This window comes from Dreissena polymorpha, chromosome 3 (genome assembly GCF_020536995.1).
Source record: "Dreissena polymorpha isolate Duluth1 chromosome 3, UMN_Dpol_1.0, whole genome shotgun sequence".
In the NCBI taxonomy this organism is placed as follows: Eukaryota; Metazoa; Mollusca; class Bivalvia; order Myida; family Dreissenidae; genus Dreissena; species Dreissena polymorpha.
In genome coordinates, this window is record NC_068357.1 from 70,160,364 (window position 1) to 70,188,277 (window position 27,914).

A 27,914-nucleotide genomic window follows, 5' to 3' on the forward strand; every position below is an offset into this window, starting at 1 on the left:
TAATTGCATTGTTAGTCAAAGTATATAAAAACACTATCAAGTTCCGTGACGAAATAAACATTCCCTTATCAGTGCACATACTATTAAAATAACCAAGATACAGTTTTCTGTGAATTAGTTGATATAGTTCTTCATTAGTATTCTGTGATTATTATATATAATATTGGTAATGTTCCAGTGATTAAACAATTATTCTGATGATCAGATTTTACGAGTTCACATCTTTATTTATGCATCTTTTATTAAATTAAACGTAGGAAGCTTAAATCAGGAAAAAATACAACACATTCCAAAAAAGAAATGATGGGAAAAAAACGCAGCTGTTGCACTTTTGCAGTTGACCGCAAGAATGTAATTCCCTCATTGATCATCCCGAATAAGGATAGTTACCCTCACTATGCAGACTTTCTTATGAAGGTATTCATTAATAAATTAATAGTTTTATTTTCGCTATATTCTATTAAATTTGAAATCGTGTATCTTCATTGTATATTATTTGGTAAACGTTCAGTGAGGTCAAGTTTGTAATGCGTCACAATTCAAAGCGTTGTTTTCGAATCGATGTTTTTGTTGAACGCGTAAATTATTTGCTTTTAAAATACTTCATTGAACAAACAATTAAAAAAAAACACACACGGATGTTAAACGAAACAAGTGAATGATAAAAGCTAAATAAATTCAGAAATAATGAAGATAAGAAACATTATGTGTTCATGATTTCGTGTATGATTATTAAACAATTAACCCAATAGTGATGATACATCATCATCATATTCATCCTCATCGTAATCGTGATCATCATCATTAAAAACAACAACAACGAAACCTAAAGTGTCTACTTAAAGCTTGAGTTTTTTTACCTGTTTTACTCTCGGCCTTTCCTCGTCTATTTCTACATCAGAAAGACCACGTTTCCGGCGTTCTTTGAGCACGTGACTCTTAACTTTCTGTTTTACACGAGTGACAGTCGAATCATTGGAGACGTCCTCTAGGGTCTCAAGGAATTGGGGACCGCCCGTGTGCATGTTCGGTGACAGCCGGTCGTTCATCGGGTTCTGTATAAAATAAAATAAAAAGAAATAAATTAAAATAAAATAATATGTGATAATGCGTTAACTTTATATTACAATTATTTGGAAATAAATAATTCATGCATATAAATCTAATGAAATTAAGTAACTTGAACCCGGTTAAAAAAATCGTTCATTAATTTTAGTACAATTGTAATAAGAAGCATCGCATCACAATCATCATCAATATCATTACAATCATTATCATAACAGCAGCAGCAGCAACAGTAGCTTAAGAAATAACAACGCTAGTTCATATGTTACTCCATCCGCTTGCAAAACATAACATATCATATCCAGAATATCCGTTGTAACCAATTAGTTCAACTTTGATTTAAATGTACAGAAGATTGACATAGTTCAGTATTAGTATCATTACAAATAAGCACACCTCACTGTATTACTACAATTAACTATGAATAACATACACTCGTATCGTATTTCCGCTGAGGAAATTGGTGTGATATGATCATCACGCAATCAGGTTGCACGAGTTTATTTATAAAAAACAAGCTTCGAAAAAAAATAATTTAAACTATTATTTCATTTATACAGTATGTATTTAAGATATGAAATCGATTTTGAACATGTTACAGCAAACTTCGTTTACATACTAGATGCATTTTAATCCATAGACTTTTCATGACAATCGAAATCTCTAACAAAATATATAATTTAACTTGCACATTAATTTAGTTAAAAAAATAATAAATCCATTTTATTAAGGCGATTTTCAAAAAATATCAATAAACTAAAGAATTATTAAATTAAAATAATCTCCAAAACATGACCCAGTTACGTAGCTAAGAAAAGTAACTAAACATGTTATAAAAGTAATACAAATAAAAACAGTTATGGTGAAAGTCAACTTAAGTAATTACCCAAAACATAACGGTTGGCATCCCAGATTTGTTTGCGATATGTCCGCTAATAAATGTATGGTAAGAACAATGTTTTTCCACCATATAACACACAACACTCCCAAAATAATATAGCAAACGTTAAAGCAAAGATTGATTTGCTCAATGCACTAGACGTTTAATGTATCAACGATTTATTAAACTCAAAAACACTGAACGCTTTTTAAAGGAATGAATAAATATTGCACAACTATTCGACACTTGTACACTAACACTAAAAAGTTAACAGTTAACTATCTCTACTAGTGGTAAAATGTGCGTTATCGTGTCGTATTCCGATTTATATATCTACCCGAACGAGTGAGCGGGCGTCTGTTAACTTATTACTAATACTTTGCAATCAATACACCTCCGGACTTTGAACCTGCTTGTAAACCGCAGTAAAAATGAAACTATTACAATATTGACGATTGTCCAACAATAATATAACAATTATAACAAGCGCGCGATGTGGAGAAAAGGATCGAAACGCTGGGGCGAATGACCGCCTGAACGAATCAATGACTCGTTGTACTTACTGGTCACCGCAGTCCACCCAAAATAAACAAATCCCCCATTAGCGCGGTAAATGAAATGACATGATTTACCGGGTAAATAATTGCAGTTACGTGTTGATATATTCTACTGCAGTGCACTTGAAGGAATATCGGAGACCAAAGGCGACTGACACATAAGATATTGGCACATAGTGCTCTAGATGAGTAATAGCAATAACCTACCGCAAAAAAATGCATACCGGTATATTGGATATGATTACTTGAGAATAATACTTATATTCCAATTTTGTCTCATAAAAAATACAATGACCAAATAAAACCGCAAATTGCTCGATAGTTTAGGTTTTGAGATAGGGTTACTGGCCATTAAATGGGAATACTAGCTAAGTTTGACCGTTAAAAATACATTTAACAGATAATTATTTTAATTTAATAACGTAGTTGTATATAATTAAATATGTTAATCAAAATTTCATGTTTTAACATATAGTTGTATTAATTTGAGTAAGGATTTTTTTTAAAGCAGTCTCATAGGAATGATATCATCCATTTTCCATTAATATCTGCTACTATGGACACGGTGTCGTTATTTATTAACGGGTTTGTAAACTTGGGCAGCTGCCAAATAAAAATCAACATTTCATGATCTCAACGAAAGGGTGGAGCCACGCAAAGTCGGGTAAATTTTGTTTAATTATGCGGCGTGAAAAGAATGAAAAATATTATAAAATGATGACCGTCTCTCTGTGCGAGGAACGAGCGCACTGTCAAAGTGATATTATGGGCATTTTTCACTGTTGAATTGAGCTGAAAAGAATTAACAGGTCAAAAAAGTTAGTTAAAATGCTGTTACTGACCAATTATCTGCAACTCATCTTGCTACCAGTTATTTATAAAAAATATATATTATATTCGATATTTTACGTGACTCACCCAGTCCTCTAAGCCGAAATGATCCGTAAAACAAAATAGTGTCTTTGTGTCGTATGAACGAATCTGCACTAAACTAGATTTAGATTCACATCGTAAATGGAATCATTTCTGTCGTCAGTTGTCAAAACGAAAGTACGGTTGATATTCAAACGCATTATTTTTCTCTTTTCGTGATATTGTTTTAGTATGTTGATGATGCATAAACAAATATAAGATTATATGAAGTGAAAGCACCAAAAATAAACAACGGTTGCGATAGACACCTATCAACTGTAAAATGCCCATAATATCACTTTAAATTAAAGTACGTTTGTTTGCTTGGTTGTTTTGCCTGTTTCAACAGTATTTCAGTCAAATCACGGTTTTATACGCTCCATATGTCTGATGGGTTGCCTGTATTAAGTGCACGTACTTGTACCCATTTGAATCAGAGGTATGGGGTAAAATATGAATTATAATATGAATTATATTATCAAATTATTTGTGCTATAAAATAGAAATTTAATGAGGTTGAAAGTCTCACCTTGACAAAAGTATTTACGCAGTACGAGACAACTTTTACTACTAACACACTTTGTTGGGGCGTATCTGATTGATGCTTTCAATATACAGCTGGCGACATTATCTACATATCTAATTAACTACCGTACGGAATGAACAATAATATGCGTATTTGTTTACAGCATTGATTCGCTGATGTAAAAATGATTGCACTTGATTTCTAGACAGCTGCCGATCGCCAATTCAGCTGATGTCTTAGGTCATGTGTTCGATACCTGCTTTCTTTTCACACTTTCAAAATCTTGAATTGTTTACTAGATAAAAAGCATTTAAGCTGTTTAATGTTTATATATATTTTTGTATTGGTAAACATGTTACCTCGTGTGTGCTAATTTTAACAAAATCAACAACAAGAAGAAAAAATAATAACAACAAGAACGGCAATGATTTTATAAGATTTAATGTGACATTAGTAGCGATGTTCAATAACAATCTGCTATCTACAATAGTGAACGGTCATGAACTTTTTAATTATCTTTGTCAATAATGACATTTTGCGTTCGACAATAGTTTACAGACGTGAACTTGTTAATTAACATTGTTTTGCCTGAGGTCCATCTGACACTTTTAATTTATTTCCATCAAAATTGCTAAATAATTTGCTCTTAAACTCTGATAACATTGATACAAATCTTCGTTCATTTATTTCGCAAGTTCACAAGGTGAAAACATAGGGGCATGGTGGCACAACAAAATAATCTATTTATTGCGAGAGCTCTAAGAATATCCGTGTAACTACATGTTATTTAAGAGAATATAGCAATATTAAATTAAAACCGAAACGTAACTTTTCCAAATAGAAAGATTGCATCTCAATGTATTTTCTCGCCATTTACGTAGTGACCTTTATTTATTTCAATTTTTCGCATGGACGTTACTTTAACTTATATGAAAATCCCAAACAAAAATGCAACAACAAATGAAAACAAAGATTGATACTCTCATAAAAACGTTGTTTTACACGTAGTGCAAATATTCTTCGTTTTTCTACCTTAACCCATTTATGCCCAGTGGACTCTCCCATCCTTCTAAATGGGACCAATTTATTTCCAAAATTAGGGGTGTCAAGTATATTTATTTCTATATTTAGAATATTCCATAAAGAAATTCATTTGAGCAAACAGCGCAGACCCAGATGAGACGCCGCATTATGAGTTAATATTTTGTTTCGGAGAGAGTTACCTAAAAATTATATGCGTATTGATTGTCTGTTTTATTTACTTTTTTGAAATAAAAAGGAACACCAACGCATTTTTGCCACATGAAACTAAAAAAAAATGATTTTCAGTCTATGGCACATAAAAAACAATGACATTATAATGCGTGCAGCGTTGAGCGTTAAGTCATGTTTTGTGAACGAACTTGCGAACGTTGGTCGGCGTTACAACGTGATGCCAACGGCGTTGAAACGCGAAGCATTATACTTGAATTCGCGACGGTACGTCCTTTTTGCAGTAATTCAAAGAATTCGCACCCTTGAAATTCTGCGAACTCGGGAATAACGGTTGGTGGAACATAATACAGTTGGAAACGATGAGGAATCTCAACTGATATAAAGAACTACTCATAGCAGAAACATAGTTGTGGTTTCGCAGAACATTCCTCGACCAGATCAATTAAACCCAGCTGTATATCATGAGCCTCGCTCTGGGAAAACAGAGTTTAATGCACCTGCGTAAAGTGTCCTCCCAGATTAGCCTGTGAAGTCCGCACAGGCTAATAAGGGACGACAATTTCCGCTTTAATGTTTTTTCCCGTTTAAAGGAAATATTATCTAGGCGAATATAAAGTAAGGGCGGAAAGCTTCGTCCCTATTTAGTCCGTGATTTTACGAAATGACTATACATTTATAATATAATTCATTGATAAAAAGGGCATATTGGTACAAAAAATACAATTAATTAAGAAAAAGATCGCAATTGCCGGCTTTCTAAATAAGACACATCTATAACATAAACAAGTAAAATTGCAGTTACATATATAGCAAAAAATATATTTTTTTATAAAAACTCAGTTCAGAAGTTGTTTATAATAAAAACAGCAAACTCATCATATACATGTATCACTCATAATTGTAAAAATGACAGAAAATCACTTACCAAGAAGTGCATGCCTATAATGTTTTAAGTAACGCGGCCAGGCATTTAAAACTCCTTATTAATGTAACGGCAAACAATCGAATATATATAGAAGATAGTCATAGTGTACATTTAGTACACATGCACTCGTGCAGTCATTTTACTATCACGTATTATACATATTATTGATTAATATACTTATTATTAAAACCATCTGTTGCGCATTCATTTTTAAGCGATTTTTATCTAAAATCCAACCAAATCAGAACAAATGTCACATATTTAAGTTGAACTCATGACATAAAATGATTCTGCGAGCTGACATTTGCATCCGCTTCTCCAGGCGGCAGTGAGTTACATACAGTTTACCGGTTTGGGATATATCCATCTTAAATATTGTTTTAAAGTAGATTTCTATTCCTTTCTAATTTCACTTCTGATGCGTGCAAAACAAAGTTGCGACACAAGTTGTCACAAGGTTTAACGATTGCATCATTACTATATTAGTCTGTCTCATTATTTTCATAAGTGGATATACAAAGCTACCAGTGGCGTAGCGTGGCGTTATATTTTGTTGTTAATAAAACAAAACTGCGTCGTAAGTAGCTTTGTATACAAATACAATATCAATGTCAAAAAGTGGCAAAAGCTTGGAATGGATTATAGTACTGAGCCGCGCTCTGAGAAAAGGGGATTTAATGCCTGTGCGTAAAGTATCGTCCCTGATTAGCCTGTGCCAACTGCACAGGCTATTCAGGGACGACACTTCCCGCCTTAACTTGATTTTTGCTAACAAGAGACTTTCTTTAAACGAAACGAGTCCTGTGCGGACTGCATAGGCTAACTGGGCAGGCACTTTACGCACATGTATTAAAGCCCCTTTTCACAGAGCACGGCCCACTATATTTTGTATTTTTTCCATATCTTACGTCGAAATACTATAACGCTACTAGTTATATCTTTCGTAATATTAATGTTTGTGTACAAAACCTAAATGGCCTGTTTATATGCTCAAACAAACACAATTTTATAATGCTAAAAGTTAGATATAGATATAGATTTTTTATAACATTGAAATTTTTCGTCCCACTTTAAATTATTCTAAATACAAGTATCTAAACACGCGATTTGATGTAGTGTATCGTCCCGATTGTTAAAAGTTCACTTGATAAATTATGTAGGATCAATTTTTCATACAAAGTTTCCACAGTTCTGAGCAGACAATGTCCTATGATTATTTCTTAAGAAAAACAAATCCAACAAATTGTACTGATCAATACAGTGAACGTATAGCTACGGTACAATCAAGTGGCTAAACTGCTTTGCTACTAGTTTACAAGTTCAAAAATGCCCAACCCTTTTATCATGAACGGTCGTAAATGTGTAACGTTCAGTGACACTTTTTAACCGCATAGTCACTAAATTACGTAAGTATTCTGAATCTTGTATTTCGCCACAAGTTAAAACTGTCAGTGATATAGTCTAATAACGATTGGGACTCGAATTGAAAGCTACTTTTCTAGGTTGCTAACATCGCTGGGACATAATATTGTTCATATAAAAAGTACCGGAGGCTCAATAATTTTTATCAGCGCCGTAGTAGCAGTGCTATTCCATGATTCAGAAGAACACAAGCGTCTTTCTAGTTTATGCTTTAAATTAACCCATTTATGCATAGTGGACTCTCCCATCTTTCTAAATTGGATCAATTTATTTCAAAATTAGGGATGTCTAGTATATTTATTTCTATATTGAAACATTTCTTACAGAAATTCCTTAAAGCAAACAGTGCAGACCCTGATGAGACGCCGCATCATGCGGCGTTTCATATGGGTCTAAGCTGTTCGCCAAGGCCTTTTTTCTAGACGCTAGGCATAAATTATTCGAATAAGCTGTGCAAATTTGAAAATAATTAATTATAAGTACGTTCATAGTGGTTTTATTGATTGACTTCTAAGCCATTCTATAAAGAGAATACGCAAAATTAAGTGTTTTGATTAAATTCGAATGAATTGGTTTTGTTAGTATAAGTGTTACTTATGACGTATAATGTATTGATCTCTTCCAGCCGACGAGCATGGGGGAACATTTTCAACATCGCACTGCATTGACTATATTTTTCTACAGGTATGTGGAAAACAGCTGTATAATATGATGGAGACTGCTAAGAAATTCGCTTGATGTATTGTTCATTTGTTAGTGATTTGTAACATTCGAGCTTCGCTCTGAAAAAACAGGACTTAATGCATGCGCGTAAAGTGTCGTCCCAGATCAGCCTGTTTTCAGGGTAATCAGAGACGACACTTTCCGCTTTTTGGTATTTTTCGTTTAAAGAAAGTCTCTTCTTAGCAAATATCCAGTTTAGACGGAAAGTGTCGTCCCCGACATGTTTAAGGCTCACATAATCGTTCCGTACTGACCTAGACAGTTATTGTGTAGTGCGAATAATATGCAAACACGTTTCGTAACATCCTGGTACAAAGCAGTTTACAAGAACATCTGCAGTGTTGCAACTCACATCATAAAACGGACAATACCAATCACAGTTATTGTCTAACACGAATTATAATGTGTTTTGTGACATTTGAACATGCAACTTATCTTAACAGATGTGACAAATGTAATTAGAATAAATATACTGATGTACACAAAAGAAAAAAGAAATCATTGTCCACGCAGTTTTAAATATTTCAATACACGAGATTACAATATTGTACATCCTATTTAGAGCGTATACTATTAGACATTTTTTTCCCGTGTGGGTGTATCTATACAGATTTAAAGTTTTCACGACGTGGGAGTACATTGTGAATGTGACTTTAATTGCGTACTCATCTTGATTAAATTCACGGAAATGAACATGACAGTTTTGTTACATTACATATTAGTGACGTTTCTATTGTGTATTTCTGTATCATTCTTTTAAGTAACGACATTTAAGACAAACTAGTTACTAGTTACTGTACATGTCCACCCGGTCTCTTATTGATGACTGTACTCTTAATCATTGAAGTTTTGTGGACTTAATTATAGTTCACTATTGTTGACTCAAAGTGAGTCCAATCTAGGGACGCGACATCTGCCCTATAGTGCGGATTCAACATCAGTCAATTATTGTGGACTCAACATCAGTCCAATATTGTGACCTAAACATCAGTCCAATATTGTGGCGTCAACAAAAGTCCAATATTGTGAACTCAACAACAGCCCAATAATGTGGACTCAACATCAGTCCAATTGTGTGGACTCAACATCATTCCAATCTTAGGACTCGACATCAGTCAAATAGTGACGACTAAACATCAGTCCAATATTGTGGACTCAACATTAGTTAAATATTTTGGACTGAATATCAGTCCAATAGTGTAGCCTACACATAAGTCAAATAGTATGGACTCAAAATCAGTCCAATGTTGTTGACTCAACATCAGTAAAACCTTGTGGTTAAATAATGTAGCCTATTATTTACAGCCCGACGAAATTTTATAAAGCCTCCTGTCTATAATTGCTATAAATCCAATCTTGTAGTCTCTGCATCAGTCGTAAACTATAGTTGTAGCTGAAAGGTATAGACAAATATGGACTATACGTATGAACCGGACTCTCAAATGAGTATCCAAGAAACTACTCGACATAATTTAAATGTTAAAATTTGTCAGAGCATGTGCAATTGAAATGATATTTTAGGTTTTAAGCTTCTTAGAAAAAAAACAAGTTTAGGCGAAACTGTCGTCCCTGTTTAGCTTATGCGGACTGCACAGGCTAATCTGGGACGACACTTTACGCACATGAATTAAACCCCCTTTTCACAGAGCACGACTCATACATTGATACAGACATTAACAGATCAATAGAAGTGCAGACGGATAATGCGAAACCCATTTGAAATAGTGCTGGTTTCAGCACATATTCGTGATAAAGTGTGTAGTAAATATTTCATAACCGTTATTTTAATATTACAGATACATCACTTCAGATGAATTATTGCTAAACAATGTGATAAAAATTCGTTTATTAAGTACAATATAAATACATTTTATTTTCAAAACTGATTCTTTAATCAAAGAGAATAATACATATTTACACGTAATATTATACTGAAACTTTGTATTATAAACTTTATTATAAATAAATTGTACTGCTTAAAAGCAGGCGCCTCATTGAAAATAATAATATAACAGTTGGGCACTCAATTTATTCGAAAAACAATCAGAATCGGATAGTATGTTAGCTTAATGGCAAAATCGGCTACTATCCGATGATTAAACAAATGCTAACATTAAAGTAAATAAGTGTATAACAAACATTTTTCCAGAACTAGAGACTACGACCTCCGGCATGAAAACACACGCGTGCTTGACCACTTTTTGCGATGTAGGCTCAAATTTTAAAAGCTGCATGTAAGGAAAAAATGACGAAGAAACGCTATTACATACACAAATGCCATTACACACGCAAAGACAGTACACAAGCAAATGACATTACACAAGCAAACGTCATTACACTCGCAAACGAAATTACACGCGAACACTTAATTATACACACAAACGAAATAGCACACGCACACGCTTATAGTAACAACTAAGGCTATTACGAAAGCTTTGTAACTTTGTTAAGAAAACACTGCACAAAATGAACAAGGTAGTTTATTGTTAATATTTTTTCTTTTATTTCGTTGGTTAAATATACGATATAGTTCTATAACATATTATTATGCCCCCCTTCGAAGAAGAGGGGGTATATTGCTTTGCTCATGTCGGTCTGTCGGTCGGTCTGTCGGTCGGTCAGTCCGTCCACCAGGTGGTTGTCAGACGATAACTCAAGAACGCTTGGGCCTAGGATCATGAAACTTCATAGGTACATTGATCGTGACCCGCAGATGACCCCTATTGATTTTCAGGTCACTAGGTCAAAGGTCGAGGTCACAGTGACAAAAATCGTATTCACACAATGGCTGCCACTACAACGGACAGCCCATATGGGGGGCATGCATGTTTTACAAACAGCCCTTGTTTCATTTTACTTTAGAACTAAGAACCAAAGGCTAAATTCCAATTGTGTAAAAAGGCCTCATTAATCTCAACCATACACTTAAATCATGACAACCACACACTTATATCATTACAATCAAACTCTTTTATCATGACAATCATACACTTGCATATTGACAATATATTTACAATCACACTTATATCATGACAGCCCGATTCTTAGTCACGTGATTACGTTATGCACGCGGCTTATCTCAAAGAATGGAAAACCAATATCGGACACCAGTCAATGATAATGAACCTAACTTCGCGTTCAACTCATTGAAGATCAAAGAAAGTGCACACTTTACTGCACCGAGCTGGTTACCACAAAACGCAACTGTTGGCAATAATACCTAACCTATGGTATCAATACTTTTTCGCTTACAAATATAAAAGTCGGCATGGATAGTAAAATGTATTATTCTTATTGCAATTTTCGTACAAAGTTAATTGAACATTTAATTCTGTTACCCTGTACGGTTAAATCAGAAACGACAAATGCGCTTCTGAATAATACAGTCTATTACATTAAAACATTATTCTTTCACAACTACCGCTATTTAAGGCTGCATTGAAATATTCGGTAAACATTTAATTTCAAAATATAGTTAAAACATAAATATAAGCATATGTTTGTCCAATAAATGTTTATACAAGCGTAATGCTTGCGCAAAACATGCGATAAAATAAACTACATTCCTCAAAAACATCTTCCGGAATAAAAATACCAGGAGTAGGACTTCCCAAGACAGTTGAAATTTTTAAGGACTTACTGTGACTGAAAATAATCCTTTTTTGTTCCTAGAAAGAAAAAAACAACACCAATAGCACGTAACATACAGTTCAAGACCACTTGTCAGTATGAAATTAAATGCGATATTGATCAATTGATCTGCGTTTTAAAATAGATATGGATGACCTATTTAAACTTCCCGATCAGCTGATTGACATAACAAACGCACGTGGCGACCAAAGAATTGGAAGACCTTGGATTTTAACGCGAAAACATAAATAAGAACATGGATTTAGGACAAAAAAACACGGCGGGGATGACCCGAACTATTCGCAATCTTCTGTAAGAAATAATTACATTCACAGTTTATTGAAATGTGTTCTTTTGTATTTATCATTGTTTGTTTAATTGAAATGTTTGTACATAAGTGAATAACACGTGAAGTTACATTCATTTGAGATATCATCTGACCATATTTAAAAGACACACATTGTACTTTCAATATCTTTATTTTCCATATTCCAATCTAACAGTTAATATTATTTAATAATTTTGTTTTCATTTAAATGCAAAATGGAGCAGTTTTTTTCATGATTAAGAATCATGCCTTTCCAAAAGTACTGACGGCACTTGGTTGCTTGGTGCGAACATGTAAAATACGTTGGATCGATTTGCGGTTTAGGATATTGTGCCTCGAAAACCATTGCAAAAAGTAACAATAAAACAGGCTGTATTCTGCTAAGTGACTGTGATTATAATTAAATTAAGTGTCTACTGAAGTGTTTTTTAGCATTCATATCACTTACGTATTCGAATGTTAACCCATTTATGCCTAGTTGACTCTCCCATCCTTCTTAATTGGTTCAATTTATTTCCAAAATTAGGGATGTGTTGTATATTCATTTCTATATTTTGAATATTTTTTACAGAAATTTGTGTAGGCAAACAGCGCAGACCCAGATGAGACGCCGCATTATGCGGCGTCTCATCTGGGTCTACGCTGTTTGCCAAGACCTTTTTTCTAGACGCTAGGCATAAATGGGTTAAAGTAAATTGCATGAATCTAAAGCATAACCAAGTATAAATACACCAGGGTAAGCTCCGTTAGACTACATACAATTATTATTCCATATTAATGTTACAAATATCTTTAACAATTAAGATACCCAATACTTGTAAATGTAAATTGATTTTCATCGGTGTGTCATAACATGTACACCGTTCAAACATATCGATCAGTTTTTTATATGTTGTCAACAAATGATCAGTTGACAAAAATATGATGCAATGCGTCGTAAAACGATGTTTTGCTCGAGTAAGTTTGCAAACGGGTGAACACAAAAAACTTTTAAAAAGACAACTATAATATCCATACGATTCTCGTTTTGGAAACTACTTAATGCGTGCGGTAAACCACAAAAATTGTTATAAAGCTTTTGAACATGCACATGTTTTTTTCTAGTTATTTGACTGAAGATTCTTTTAACATAAGTATGTGGCGTCAAAGAATGCTCAAATAAAACCTTTCATGAATAGGGAATCATGTCATGTCTGTTTTGAACTTTACTATCTGCAATAAAAAACTAGACTACTTATAATGTTTTTGTTTGTTTTTCGAAAAAAAACGCAATACAATTGATGTTGTTATGTATTAAGTATAACCCTATCATTTTAGCTCGCTTGCACAAAAGCTTTATGCTTATAGAGACACTCTCACGTCCATCTCTGAGAAAGTCCGATAACTGTCTGATAATGTTGAGGACGCTCTAATAGTGGGGTTCGAACACGAGAACTAAGCGGGCACTTAGTCCACTACGCCACCGCGACCTGATAAATGTGTTCATGCAATGATAATAAAAGGTAAAGGTTCATGCAATGATAATACACGGTAAAGGTTCATGCAATGATAATACAAGGTAAAGGTTCATGCAATGATAATACAAGGTAAAGGTTCATGCAATGATAATACAAGGTAAAGGTTCATGCAATGATAATACAAGGTAAAGGTTCATGCAATGATAATATTTTCATACGCATCGTTGAAATACAATACATGCAGTCAACTATCTAAATCCAAAAAAAATAAATTTTATTCCGAAATTTCTTCGAATCGTGTTGATACTACTTAAAATATGAGCCGCATTCTGAGAAAACTGGGCAAACTGAATGTGCGTTAAGTGTCGTCCCAGATTAGCCTTCCTTTGCATCCGCACAGGCTAATCAGGGACAATACTTTCTGCTTTAATGACATTTTTCGTTTAAATAAAGTCTCTTCTTAGCAAAAATCCAATTTAAGCGGAAAGTGTCGTCCCTGATTAGCCTGTTACTTTTGTTATAATTACAGCGTTGACAGGTTCTTAACTGCTTTTTTTAGTATTTCTGAAAACTTGAAGGAAAAATCATTTGACATATTAAGAACTCTTTTGACAGTGTGCACTGAATATATTATCTTTCATCTATTTAGGATCTGTAACCTCGCCGGAAGTCAACAATGCAGAACATTCCCGTGAACGTTTTCCACGACAGACAGTGGTGAAAGCGAAGAGCAGTTTAGCGATGATGGTTTATTTAGAATGCCGACATTGCGCATCGGCACCTTGCCAGAAACTGGGTCAACAACCTGACGAAGTTCAGGGACGCATTAATTAAGACACACCGGTCGGACCTAATGAGGCTTTAATTAGTGCAAACTGATCAGGGTCAGTTGAGGCTAGGCACGTGACGTAGAAGCATTGATAGCACGACGTCCGGTTTAAATATGCTGGACATCAGTTAAGGCTGTAATGTCACAGCAGAGAAAGTACTTTACGTTATCAGTCATAGATATTTTTTGGAGGAAATGTTACTGATTTTAAAAAATAAAACAATTTTCACATGAGGTAGTTAACACACTTTTCCCCAGAAAGTCTGATAACTCACAATGCTAAAAATATATGTATGAAGGGGATGTAAGATGTACATGAATGATAAAATATGTTGTTCAGTTTTTGTAAAAAATGAATTATTTTGATATAATCTAGCCGAGATTGATAACGTGTCTACTGCTAATACAACCAATTGTAATTTTTATTACCAAGAAGTCAGTATTGAGACTGTATTTTTATTATAAACCAGTCTGGTCTCGAATCGGCAATCCTTCCACAAATTATGTCAATCAACTTTGACGTTTTTATATCATTGATATTGAGGCAAAAAAGAATTTCGTAGATATAATGTTTTAGGACAGCTTCATTACAAACACTTAATCAATGAGAACTGATGTACTTATTACCCAATAAATATATGTCATCATACGTTGTATGTATATTTTAATTGTAGCCTGAACAATATTCAGTAAATTTCATTCCATACACATAATACTTACTTGACGATGTAGAACAAGTAAAATATATGACCATGGTTTGTGTGCGTTGTTCTTTTCCGAAACAGAAACTTTTTTGTTGTGCAAGATATTCGGATTTTTAGTGTGTTTTTTACATTTGAATATTTAAATTGTTCTGCTACCCAAGTTCGAGAGTCCGACTGAGGAATCACAACCATATTAGCAGTATTCTTTATGTTTGATGATATATTTTGAAAATAACACTGACCTCCATCCAGATAAAATATACACATTGTTAGTACAATAAATTCACAATATACGTGTAAAATTGTATGAATATATATAGACAGACCATTTTACATATTCCAAACGTGAATCCAAAAAAACGCCGGTTCGTTTTGTGTAAATGAAATTAAACAGAATAAAAATAGCCAACAGCAAATCTTCAATCATAACAGACGTAGCATCGGGTTTACAAGAACTCAAAAAGGGAGAAAATACGTTTTTCTTAAAGTACATCTTGATTCAACAACCTTCATCACAGGTTTCCAAAGTACAGACTCAATGTGAAAACCGCAAAAACCGCAAAACAATTATCTTCGCAAAATCCCCGGGGCCGGGGTAAATAGGGCAAGTTGGTGCTTTGCGGACAAAGTAAACTCGGTATTCAAACATAGTTCTCGATAATCATAAGACAGGAAGAGCACCCATTAATTGTTGTAAAACTATTCATTATCAACACAAAAAGAAGTCCCAAACATCAGCTTAGCATGGCGGGTATTTAAATAATTTGGAGTTTTTATTCCGAACTGAACACATTTTGTTACCTCATGTTAACATGGAAAACTTTTTTGCATTAGCATCGTGCATAGACAACAATATATCGAAATGAGCTGGGTTCTGGGAAAACGGGGCTAAAAGCATGTGCGTAAAGTGTCATCCCAGATTAGCACGTGCAACTCGGACAGGCCAATCAGGGGCTTTCCGCCTTGACTGGATTTTTATTTAGACTTCTTTAAACGAAACATTGCATAACAGCGGAAAGTGTCGGCCCTGATACGCCTATACGAATTGCATAGTTGGGAAGAAACTGTACGCACATGCATTAAGCCCCGTTTTCATAGAACGTGACTCAGATAAAGATGATTGCCAGTGGAATTATATGTCGATGCATGTGCACTTTTTTCGTGTTTAGACAAAAGCATGTCCAGCTTGTAAATGCAGCATGATATCAGAACACAGAAGAAAAAACAACAGCAAAATAATTATCAATCCAATACCTTATTTACGTATGTATATATTAAAACCACGTATTTTGCAATGTAATACTTTAGCATACAGATTTAACTAAGTGTGCATATTGTGTTAGTGTATATACATATTATCATACATCATTAATAAATCTCCTGAAACGGTCATGCAAATATATGCCGATGGTAAGTGTCACAAATAAATCGATACAACCTCCACATTTCTTTCGAGGTAACTTATCAAATTAAAAAAAATCTAAGTGTGAAGGCGTTATTTAACATTAGTGTTGTTACGAAATTCTCAGGAATGACACATTGATTGTGTTCAAATTTAAATACAGCATACACTTGAAAGCAATTGAATATTGTTCAGTGACAAAAAACATAGGAGGCAGTATAATCGATAATTCTTGATAGCACACTCAATTTTGTATTTTTGCAATCACAATCGTGTTCATATTTATCCGACACGTGCCGTTTACATATACATCTAACATAAGCATGTGCTTCTATTAGGTAATCTTTTTCTATGCACATTTACTTTTTCGCTTTGGCATAGTATTCGGTAATTGTTCTTAAGCACCATTGCCTAAATCTGGCAATAATATGTGAACGAACACAAGTGTTGTTTTAACGTTTTAATTAACTCAAGATATCTATTGTGCACGTGATGGTCGTGCGTGAAAATCGTGATACTTCTGTTCGGAAGTAAAGGTATATTTATACCAATGATTCATTGCGGTTGCTACATCCCATAGGAATAGGAAAGATAAACATATCGATTGCTCTGTGCCATTGCAATGCGCATTTCATCCATAATAAAAAAACTTCACAATAACTTTGAAACAAAGCTTAATATTCCACTAATACTTACATGCCACTGTGAAGTAACCTGTTTATGTCCTTTTTGAGAAAATAAATTTGAAATGAGTTGATGCAATAGCAGTCAAAATTGCGTTCACAACACTATAGTTTAAATACAATTGTATTTTTTTACTGTTCACGCCTAACTCATTTCCGATAATGCAAGGTAATTTGCGCGTTTACAATATTTAAACTCTAAGTGAACCAATAAAATCATCGCCACAGCCAGTTGACACTTTTAACATCGTAGATTTAAACTAAATGCATGTTTAAACAAGTTCAAATACAGTTTGCAAGTTAGCCCAGTGCGCACGCGATAGGGCGGGGCGTGGTAGCATGAATAATTCATAGCCAATCAGAACCAGTTTACAGATACATTGATATGAGCTGAGAGCTGATTTGTTCTTATTATTAACGCTTCTACATAGAAACAGTAGATCGAATAAACTACAGCGTAAATACAGACGCTCGCCAGGGAGTTATTTATATATGAGATAATGATTTCGTATTGTATTTTCAACAGCCGCTTACCACCTCCTGCAAAATGAGGGCAAGTTCAACTTACATAAGTGACACACAAGTTTAAAACACAAACTACTAATTGTTAAGTTGCCAAACGTTAATAGTAATAATGACATGAGTTTAATTCTGCAAATATTGATTATATAATTCCAGTGACTTGTTTGATTAAGAATACAGCGTTTTAGGTCAAATTACGCATTGGCTGTAAACGAGTACAACCGCACTACTAGCAGATGTGGCCTGAAAAAATAGAAGTGAAGAAAGTCGAAAATATACGCGTGGGTCATGTTAAACATTTTAAAATCTATCGCCAGCACAGCAACAAAAAGCAGATGGTGCTGCGGGAACGATCGAAAGCTGCATTGTTGCTATGTGCCAAGTGTCTCTTCATGTGTTAAAAGCGCGCGCGCGTGCTCTATGTTAGCCGACGAAAATAGAATGTAGCCTGTGTCCAACACTCAGTTGCTGTAACTCATGCCGCGCTCTTTGCAAAAAAACTGTAAACAACTGCAACTTATAACCCTTGCTAATCAAACTAGTTTCTGCATATTATTATGACACAATTGCTATATTTAGACTTCAAATGGCACCGGTGAATTCCCGAGCTGTAGTCTTTATTCAGTACAGTGAGTTTTCCCGCGTTGCTAAATAAATACCAACGAAATATAAGAGACCTGACATCCCGGGGTCTTTTTGACCCCCAAAGTGTTTTATAGCTTTTTCACTTAAAAATCACTTCACGCTCTTTTAACTAAACCGTGACTCATCGATTAGCGCACACTGCCGTTTAACAACATAAAATATTGCGAGATAAATAACTATGTTCGGATAGCGCGCGTTGTGATGTATAGTTTTGCATCCAGCGGGAATAAAACGCATGCCCCGGAACGCTCATTTCGTGGGTACAAAGGGGACGTAAATAAAGGTCAGATGTTAAAGTCAAAAGTCTTACATTTATTTTACAGTGTCGTTTCGACCAGATTGTACAATTTTCAGTTTTTTTTTCAATATTTTCTTTCAGTTTAAATTGCGGCGATACCATTTAGGAGCGATTAGCCCGGCCCCGGGGGAAATTTTGAATCATGAACCAAACGAATTAATTATTGCGCAGTTGGAAATTCGCGTAATCAGATCGTGTCATAACAACTTGGTTAGTAGGGTAACAGATAACACACAACTGACGAGCTTTCATCACAATAGAAATAAGAAAAAAACATGCTTGTCAGACAATCATCATCATCATCAGCAGCAGCAGCAGCATCGTCATCATCATCATCATCGTCATCATCATCATCATCATCATCATCATCATCATCATCATCATCATCACTACTACTACTGCTACTACTACAAATTTACAGCATTCAACCAATATCACAAATGATAATTAAATACAAACACTTGTTCAAACATAAGTTAAACAATCTTACATTGATCGATGTCTACTAAATACGTTTATTTCTCAGAGCAGACAAAGACGAGGGCTTTAAAAATCACAAACAAAACCCAAGCGGCCTTGACTATCAGTCTATATATTATATTCAGATGTACATGCACCGTATCTCTTGTATAAAGCTGAGAGACCTTTCACCTCCAAACCACAAGTCTGAGTCATACAGTGCCGCCGTGGAAAAGAAACAGAGCTGGAAGACGACCTAGTGGTGTTATTAATGGATAATACCCGTCTGGTGATGATGTGCTGATGTGACGGTGATGGTGATGTTAGTAATTACAAGTATGATGATGCTAATGATGATAGTGATAATAATCAATGTGATTGTTATGATGACGTTGATTAAAATTATGATAATAGAATTGAGGTGGTCGTTATAAATATGATAAGGGTGGTGGTGGTGGTGGTGATGATGATCATTATTATCATCATCATCATCATCATGATAATCATGACGACGACGACGATGATGATGATGATGATGATGATGGTGATGATGATGATGATGATGAGACATAATGATATTTTTTATAAATACAGATGCGTATTACAATGCTGCGAACAATTATCTAATATTTATACGTATAACACTAAAGTTGCTACTGCCGCTGCTGCTGATGACAACGCCTTTTATGTTGAGTTCCCGGATGAAGTTCACGATGCATTTATTGGGGGCAATTATTGCTCTATTTTAACGGTAACAAAACCTTAGCAAGTGTATTATCGACCATAAAAGCCACATCTATCAACTCGTTAAACTTCGCTCATAATTACCGACATTAAATCGTGATTGCCATGGGGTATATAAACAGTTATCTTATTGTAAAATCTACTCTTCATTAAAGTCCCAATAAAAGTATTATTGCAAATGCGGTAACAGGGTCATTGCTTGTATTCACTTCTCTTGATCCAGGGTTACTCAAAACTGAACGCTTAAGTTCTTAGTACTGTCTTAGGGGTTCAGATCAACCTAGTCTTTTGTCAGTGTTTTTATAAGACTCGAGCCAAACAGATTATGAGTGACAACAACGAAGAAGGCACCTATGAAGAAGAATAAGAGGAAGAAGAAGAAGTATTTCAGGAAAAAGAAAAAAAGAACATATGTTAATGATGAATATAGGTTGGTAAAGGTGCTAATAATGAACATTAAAAAGAGATGGCAACGACACAATTATAATTCAGACATGCCGATGAACAATTAAAATGGCCGACGGTGAAATGCAAGATCGTCGGACTTACTGTCCGGTAATTTTATTTCAAAATATTTAACCCACTCGCAGTTTTCACAACAACATTATTTCGTTCTTACCGAATTATAATATATCCGAAAATAAAAAGTTCATTTTCGCCAAATTTCGTAGGTCATTAGTAAATTGCAGCATCGATAAATTCCGAGATTATTTCAAACATGAATGGAGCTTCTCGAATGGTCGCGAAAGTAGTCGGACATTTAATATTTTTCGTCGCGTTGCACGCATGTCGCAATTATTCCAAGATGGTGGACAATAAAAAGAAATAACGATGCTCAGCAAAAATGACAATAAAAAATGAAATTAATGATGGACATCATATAATAAGTATGGATTAATGAAAAGCGTTTATCATTGAACGATGGAAAATATGTTTTAGATACAATTAACACATTGTCATTAGAAATTTGTGAATGTCGCAGAATTAGAGCTAGTGTTAATAATTTGGAGTTTATTTTACTTGCGAAAAGAAATCTAACAAGATAATGATTCGAAATGGAAACAGGCAAACATGATTCGATTTATATGTTCGTGGATCCGTGTATAATCAGATTCATATGCATATTCTGCTTTATTATGTTTGTCACTCTATACAGTTTATTGACATAACTGTTATGGCATGTTAGTGAAATGGAAGATAATAAAAGGTAAACGTATTTAATATATTAATAAATATGTGTTAAATACATCAATAAAACTCAATTATGTATGTTTATATGTGTAAATATGTTTCCCAAACTGAAAAATACACTTAATTTATTGCTTCAAATTAGGCTGTTCTCACTATATTCGCCCTTTCATAAATCAACTACATGTTAATTTTCCCTTTTTGAATTTACTTTGCAATGTCCCTCCAGAGGTAAGAAATTAAGATTGAGGCCTGTGAAATTAATAACTGGCCGGTAAAGTATTTCTCCTCGTAGGCCAGTCTGGCCTGTAAATAGTAACGGTCTTTTGCCATGTCTGATATTATATAAGAACACTTCATCGATCGATCGATGACAATAATGATGTGTAAATGACCAATGTTAAATGGTATGCCAACAAAATGACTACGCAAACACGCAATATGGTGCATATTACATAATACATAAATAGCAACTACTTAATATTAAAGCTAACAAATCTGCCTCATTGTCCGATATAAGCTTCTTAAGTGTAGAAATTTGCCATGGCAACTTCACGCGCGCACACGCTGCACTTTTTGCGTATCAAAATTTGAAACAAGGCTAACCGCACTATTAAAAGGCATCGAGTGCATTTATTTATTTTATCGTCAGGACAAAAATAACATTAGCCACTTAGTTGGGCTCAAATGAGAGCACGTCTGCCTTTCAGATCGATTTAATGAATTGCGTCTTAATAAAGCAGACGACAGGCCGCGAAAAGCTCATACGTAATAATAGCAAGTGGAAGTATCAAGCGGACGACTTCAGGACAACTGTCAAACTCTACGCTGCGGTTATCTCACGGTTACTGGCAATAACCACTGCCATCACAAGAAAACCCTTCCAGATCTGGATTTTTTTGTTTGTTTATGTATTTTATTATGAAAATTAGTATCATTTTCTTTTATATTGTGAAAATAGTGTATACGTTTATGTTCATAATAAAAATAAATTGACTAAGTTATTGTTCCACGTGGCTCGGCTATCATCACGTGGCTGGTTATAACGGCTGGGATTTGATATCGAGCTATCCTTTAGACCAGTAAAATCTCTATGCGGAGGTTGGACAGTAGCATTCAAGAAATTATATGGGGTACGTTAGGCATATTTATAGTCGAGTCGCACTCTGTGAAAACGGGGCTTAACGATGGTGCGTAAAGTTTCGTCCCATATTAGCTTGTGCAGTCCGTTTAGACTGGATTTTCTTTAGATGATCATTCGTTTAAACGAACAATTCAATTGAAGCGGAAAATGTCATACCTGATTAGCCTTTGCGGACTGCACATGCTAAGCTGGGACGATACTTTTTACACACGCAGTAAGCCCCGTTTTCCCAGAGCCCGACTCAATAATATGTCGGATTTTATTGATCAAACTGAATATTAGCTACTGCCCCTGGTACCTATATTCTAACCCCGTTGCGCTAACATCCACTTTCACATCGCTACCATTCTTATTATCATCATCTGCAGCACCACCAACAACAATAACAAAAAATATCAACGACAAGTATAAACGTAATTGTCACAGAAAGCCGTTTGCAATCAATTGTTCCTGTGAAAACAAAGTTTCTTCATCGCTGTAATTGTGACAGCAAGAGGGAAACCAAAAAGCGCTCCGTTGTAGACAATTTAGCGTCGCATATTGTCATCAACGTACGCAGCACTGTAGCACACATTGGCCGGGGCAGAAATGTTGCAAAGAAAAGCCAATGAGTCATTGTGACAAAGCAAAAAGTAAAGAAGTCTTCCACCTTACAGTGTGACATGCCATGCAAAATCCTCCGTGTTTGATTAACCTTTGAAACTTAGGAGCCACCGTTAACATCCATACCACGTCTATTTCCAATTATTTTGAGGTTTAAATGAAGTGGTGTACGTAAATCCATAAAAAAAGTTTTTACGTATGGTAGCGGTTGAGCAGCGGACATGGTGTCCACCTAGCGAGGTACTTGTCTGGGAGCGTACTTAAGATTACCCTAAAATACTGGCTCTACCCAGAAAAAGGACTCCACAGTGCTCCAATTAGTAGTTGAAGTTCAATGAAATCGAGCTGAAATAAATAGTTCAAACGTAATAATAAGTTGGGTAAACTCTACTTACAACACTTCAACTTAATTTCAAGCTCTGTGGCATGTGCACGTGAAATAAAAAGTTGAATAAATATATTTGACGTTATAAAGTTACGGACACGTTATTACCACTAAACATGCAATGCATATTTATATCGGGAGATTGGTGGAGGGTGTTAAATAAAAAAACCATTCCAAAAATAAACATAAAACATTATCTCATGATTGGTGACATTGACAGTATATTGCGATGTTTTTTAATGGTTCTATTAAATTTTGTTAAACTCGGATTTCGTTGCGCTTTGTTTTTGGTGTGTAATTTACTGAAAGCATTATAGAAAACTAAATGAAAATAATCTGTCAGAAAAAAATGTAATTTCCTCTTTCATCGCACATTCTAACAAAATTGCACTTGGAACATCTGGAGCTAATGGCTTCAACTTATTATAGCAGAGGGCCAAGTTAGCAAAGGGTCAAAATAAAAACCGTTTCAGAATGTAGTGATATTCATTTGTTTGCCTAGATAAATCAGAAAAATATATAATTTCAAATGTAACGTGCGAACATGTGCCGAAATATTGCTTACAGAAGATAGGCATAATATTTTAGTGACGTAAACTTTCCATCCTTGTCATTTACAAAAAAATATATCCATACATATTCTCATGGCAGCTAAATACAGTCAAACAGTTTATATAGGTCACTATCATATTGATCGCGTCAAGATTTTCATTCACACACTAATATTATTTGTGTGTGTACTGTTTTAGAGTTGTATAACGCAAGTTTATAGAGCGATTATTCCTAACAGGTCGCCGTGTTTTTTTTTAAACTTATTTTACTCGGCATATTATTGCTTCGAGTTCCTAGCTCTTTCAATGGATTTCAACACTGTTCCATAATAATTTAAAATATTAAAATATAAGTGGATTGCATTAACTTTGAGCGCTGACATTTTAATCGGCTTATGACCAAAATCAACAGTAGGACATATACGGCCTATTATTATTAGATTCTATACAATTCTAAAGATGAGTTTACGTAAGGTTTTATTAACGAGTATGTGTTATACATAAATAAACCATGGTCAACTCACCAAGTGAGCAATAGTAATTCTCACGCCCCCCCCCCCCGAACTTATACTGGTAACTACATGTAAATAACAGCGAAGACAGAAGCAAAACGGTGTTGATAACACAATCAATATAAATATTTTAACAATCAAAACTCACAATTTCCTTAAATAAATATAAACATATACTTTTAACTTGTCTGTAATAGAATCGATAGGCCGCAATCAATCACTTATGTTCAACGAACAAAGAGCGGCGTGTGACCAGAAAGACAAATAACCCGCGTTGCCTGAAATAGAATCGAGGCGCACGCGCAGAAATTTTAAATATGGTAACATTACGTCAAGTGAGTATATATTAACAAATAATATTGTAACAACACTGATGGTATTAAATGGATCATCGCATAAAAAATCGCATTTTGATTTCCAAAAATTTGCAAGCATAAGCAAGCCTTATGTTTTCCTTCACCAAAGATAAAAGGTGAAACTTATTTTAGACGATGAAAATCAAATCAAGTCATACGTTCATACGTTCTTTGAACGAGACCATGGATAAACATGTATATATACTATAATTAGGATATGCTAGCGGGGTTTCACTGGTTTACCAGTTTAATATTCCCACATGACGTGCGTGATATGTATTATACTGTAGATAAATAAATAAAAATTACGTAACTTGGTGTTCTCCCATGGACACTTATGTAATCTGGTATATTGGTGAATTCTGCATGGTAAATCACTGTAAAATCTAATTTACTTATATACAGCTTTAACTTGCACGTACTAATTAACTTCTGAATCGTTTTATTAATCTACCGGCGAAAAAAACGTACACACATTATAATAATTTATGTTATGTATACTCCTAGAGCAGACATGACCCCAATGACATTATTAGAACAAACTTTATAGAGAACCATCATACTAGTTTTAACTATGAACGTATTAGTAAAACATGAGAGTCGAATGTGATTTGAAGAGCAGATTGCTGTCAAATAGGATAGTTGAGATAACACCGTAATAGATTTTGTGTGATTTTGCGTAAAACAAACATTAAATCACATTAATAGCAGAACCGCAATGAACACCACCAACCATCGTTTTCACCACAATTCTCCTCCTCCTCCTTCTCCTCATCATCACAATAATTAGCTTTATCATAATATCATCATCATCATCATCATCATCATCATCATCATCATCATCATCATCATCATCATCATCATCATCATCATCATCATCATCATCGTCATCATCGTCAACAACAACAACAACATCATCATCATCATCATCATCATCATCATCATCATTATCAATAACAACATCAACAACAACACCAGAAACAGCATAAACAACAACCACTTCATAATCATCATCATCATCATCATCATCATAGGCATCAACAGTTGTCCAACAATAACCCAAGAAACAGAAGCGAAAGAAATAATAGCTGGCAACCAACATTCGGTTAAAAAAATGCAATATTAAATGTTTACCAATAATAAAGATATCGTTATCGCTTTTTTTATATTGTGAGCAAAAGGAAAACCATGACATGCACAATCGTACTAGTAGACAATTATGGAACGCCATTACTGACTGCATATGACTGTTGTCGTTGTTTGCAGTACATTAATCATTATTTTCAGTGGAATATTCATTATGCTTTGTGCAATTTTCTTTACGTTCGGTACAGTCGTCATTGTATGCAGTAGTTAAAGCATTACGCGAAGTAGTAACAACATTATGTTCTGTCCAAACTTCTTGACGTTCTGTACATTCAACATTATGTGTAGTAGTTTTATCATTATGCGCTGTGCAAACGTCTTCACGTTCGGTACATTCGTCATTACGTGCAGCAGTTACACCATAATGTGCAGTAGTAACAACATTACGTGCTGTGCAAACTTCTTTCCGTTCGGTACATTCGTCATGACTCATTATGTGTAGTAGTTTTATCTTTATTCGCTGTGCAAACGTCTTTACGTTCGGTACATTTGTCATTACGTGCAGCAGTTACATCATTAAGTGCAGTAGTAACAACAGTACGTGCTGTGCAAACTTCTTTCCGTTCGGTACATTCGTCATTATGTGTAGTAGTTATTTCATTATGCGTTGTGCAAACGTCTTTACGTTCGGTACATTCGTCATTACTTGCAGCAGTTACATCATTATGTGCAGTAGTAACAACATTACGTGCTGTGCAAACTTCTTTACGTTCGGTACATTCAACATTAAGTGCAGTAGTTTTATCATTATGCGCTGTGCAAACGTCTTTACGTTCGGTACATTCGTCATTATGTGCAGCAGTTACATCATTATGTGCAGTAGTAACAACATTACGTGATGTGCAAAATTCTTTCCGTTCGGTACATTCGTCATTATGTGTAGTAGTTTTATCATTATGCGCTGTGCAAACGTCTTTACGTTCGGTACATTCGTGACGAATGTACCGAACGGAAAGAAGTTTGCACAGCACGTAATGTTGTTACTACTGCACATAATGATGTAACTGCTGCACGTAATGACGAATGTACCGAACGTAAAGACGTTTGCACAGCGCATAATGATAAAACTGCTACACATAATGAGTCATGACGAATGTACCGAACGGAAAGAAGTTTGCACAGCACGTAATGTTGTTACTACTGCACATAATGATGTAACTGCTGCACGTAATGACGAATGTACCGAACGTAAAGACGTTTGCACAACGCATAATGATAAAACTACTACGCATAATGTTGAATGTACAGAACGTCAAGAAGTTTGGACAGAACATAATGTTGTTACTACTTCGCGTTATGCTTTAACTACTGCATACAATGACGAAAGTATCGCACGTAAAGAAAATTGCACAAAGCATAATGTATATTCCACTGAAAATATTGATTAATGTACTGCAAACAACGAAAACAGTCACATGAAGTCAGTAATGGCGTTCCATAGACAATAGTGTCAGAATTTGTTATCAATTTATGCAGCACTGATAAAACACTGACCGAGAAAACAGTTTCCAAAAAAAAAAACCTGATGAGTCATTGTGACAAAGCCAAAAAAGCGTCCACCTGTTTAATTCCGAGCCGTAGCTTCCTGGTTTGTTTGGCAAAATCTGATATATGGACCAACGTGTATATCCATACTTTCTTCTGTTTTTAAAACTTATTTTTAAGTTTAAGTTTAAAACTTTCAGTTATAAAACAGATGAGCTGAGCAAACTATACTAAGACACAATTTAACTAAATTTCAAGCTTTCAATTTTATATGTAATAGAAAAACTATTTTAAGGTTCATTTTAAAATTATGACAAATAAGAATAAACTTTATTTATCAGGATTATACCCACTAAAAACTTTATTAAACTCATCAGCACCATAACGATGTTATCTGATGATGGGTGGGGAGTGCATTGGTTAAATAACAACAACAACAACCAACCAACCAACGATTTAAAAATACACATTAAACCGTTATCTCATGTTTGGTGAAACTTTCAGTTTATTGCGTAATTGTTTTTATAAAGTTAACTATCCTGTTGTCCTCTTATATTTCTGTTTGATTAAGAAGGCATAAACTGGATGGGCAATGAAACTTTACGAAGTAATGATTTG

General features: G+C 34.6%; 1 protein-coding gene across 8 annotated transcripts in view; it reads right to left on the reverse strand.

Annotated features, from left to right (window-relative positions):
- The window catches only part of LOC127874669 (cyclic AMP-dependent transcription factor ATF-3-like), a 116,273-nt gene that overhangs the window by 77,465 nt on the left and 10,894 nt on the right, over positions 1 to 27,914 (reverse strand). Inside the window, exons 1-2 of one of the 8 annotated variants that reach the window (XM_052419146.1) lie at positions 1,952 to 2,306; positions 861 to 1,055 (exon numbers count right to left, since the gene is read on the reverse strand). The exons of 2 other annotated variants lie outside the window; for them this stretch is intronic. In XM_052419146.1, the coding sequence (XP_052275106.1) occupies positions 861 to 1,055; positions 1,952 to 2,035 (279 nt within the window). In that variant the 5' untranslated portion in view covers positions 2,036 to 2,306. Of the gene's footprint in view, positions 1 to 860; positions 1,056 to 1,266; positions 1,290 to 1,951; positions 2,307 to 6,080; positions 6,108 to 11,865; positions 11,976 to 17,271; positions 17,518 to 27,914 lie in introns of those variants that run through there. 5 more of the 8 variants (XM_052419152.1, XM_052419154.1, XM_052419151.1 and 2 more) reach the window with 5 other exon arrangements.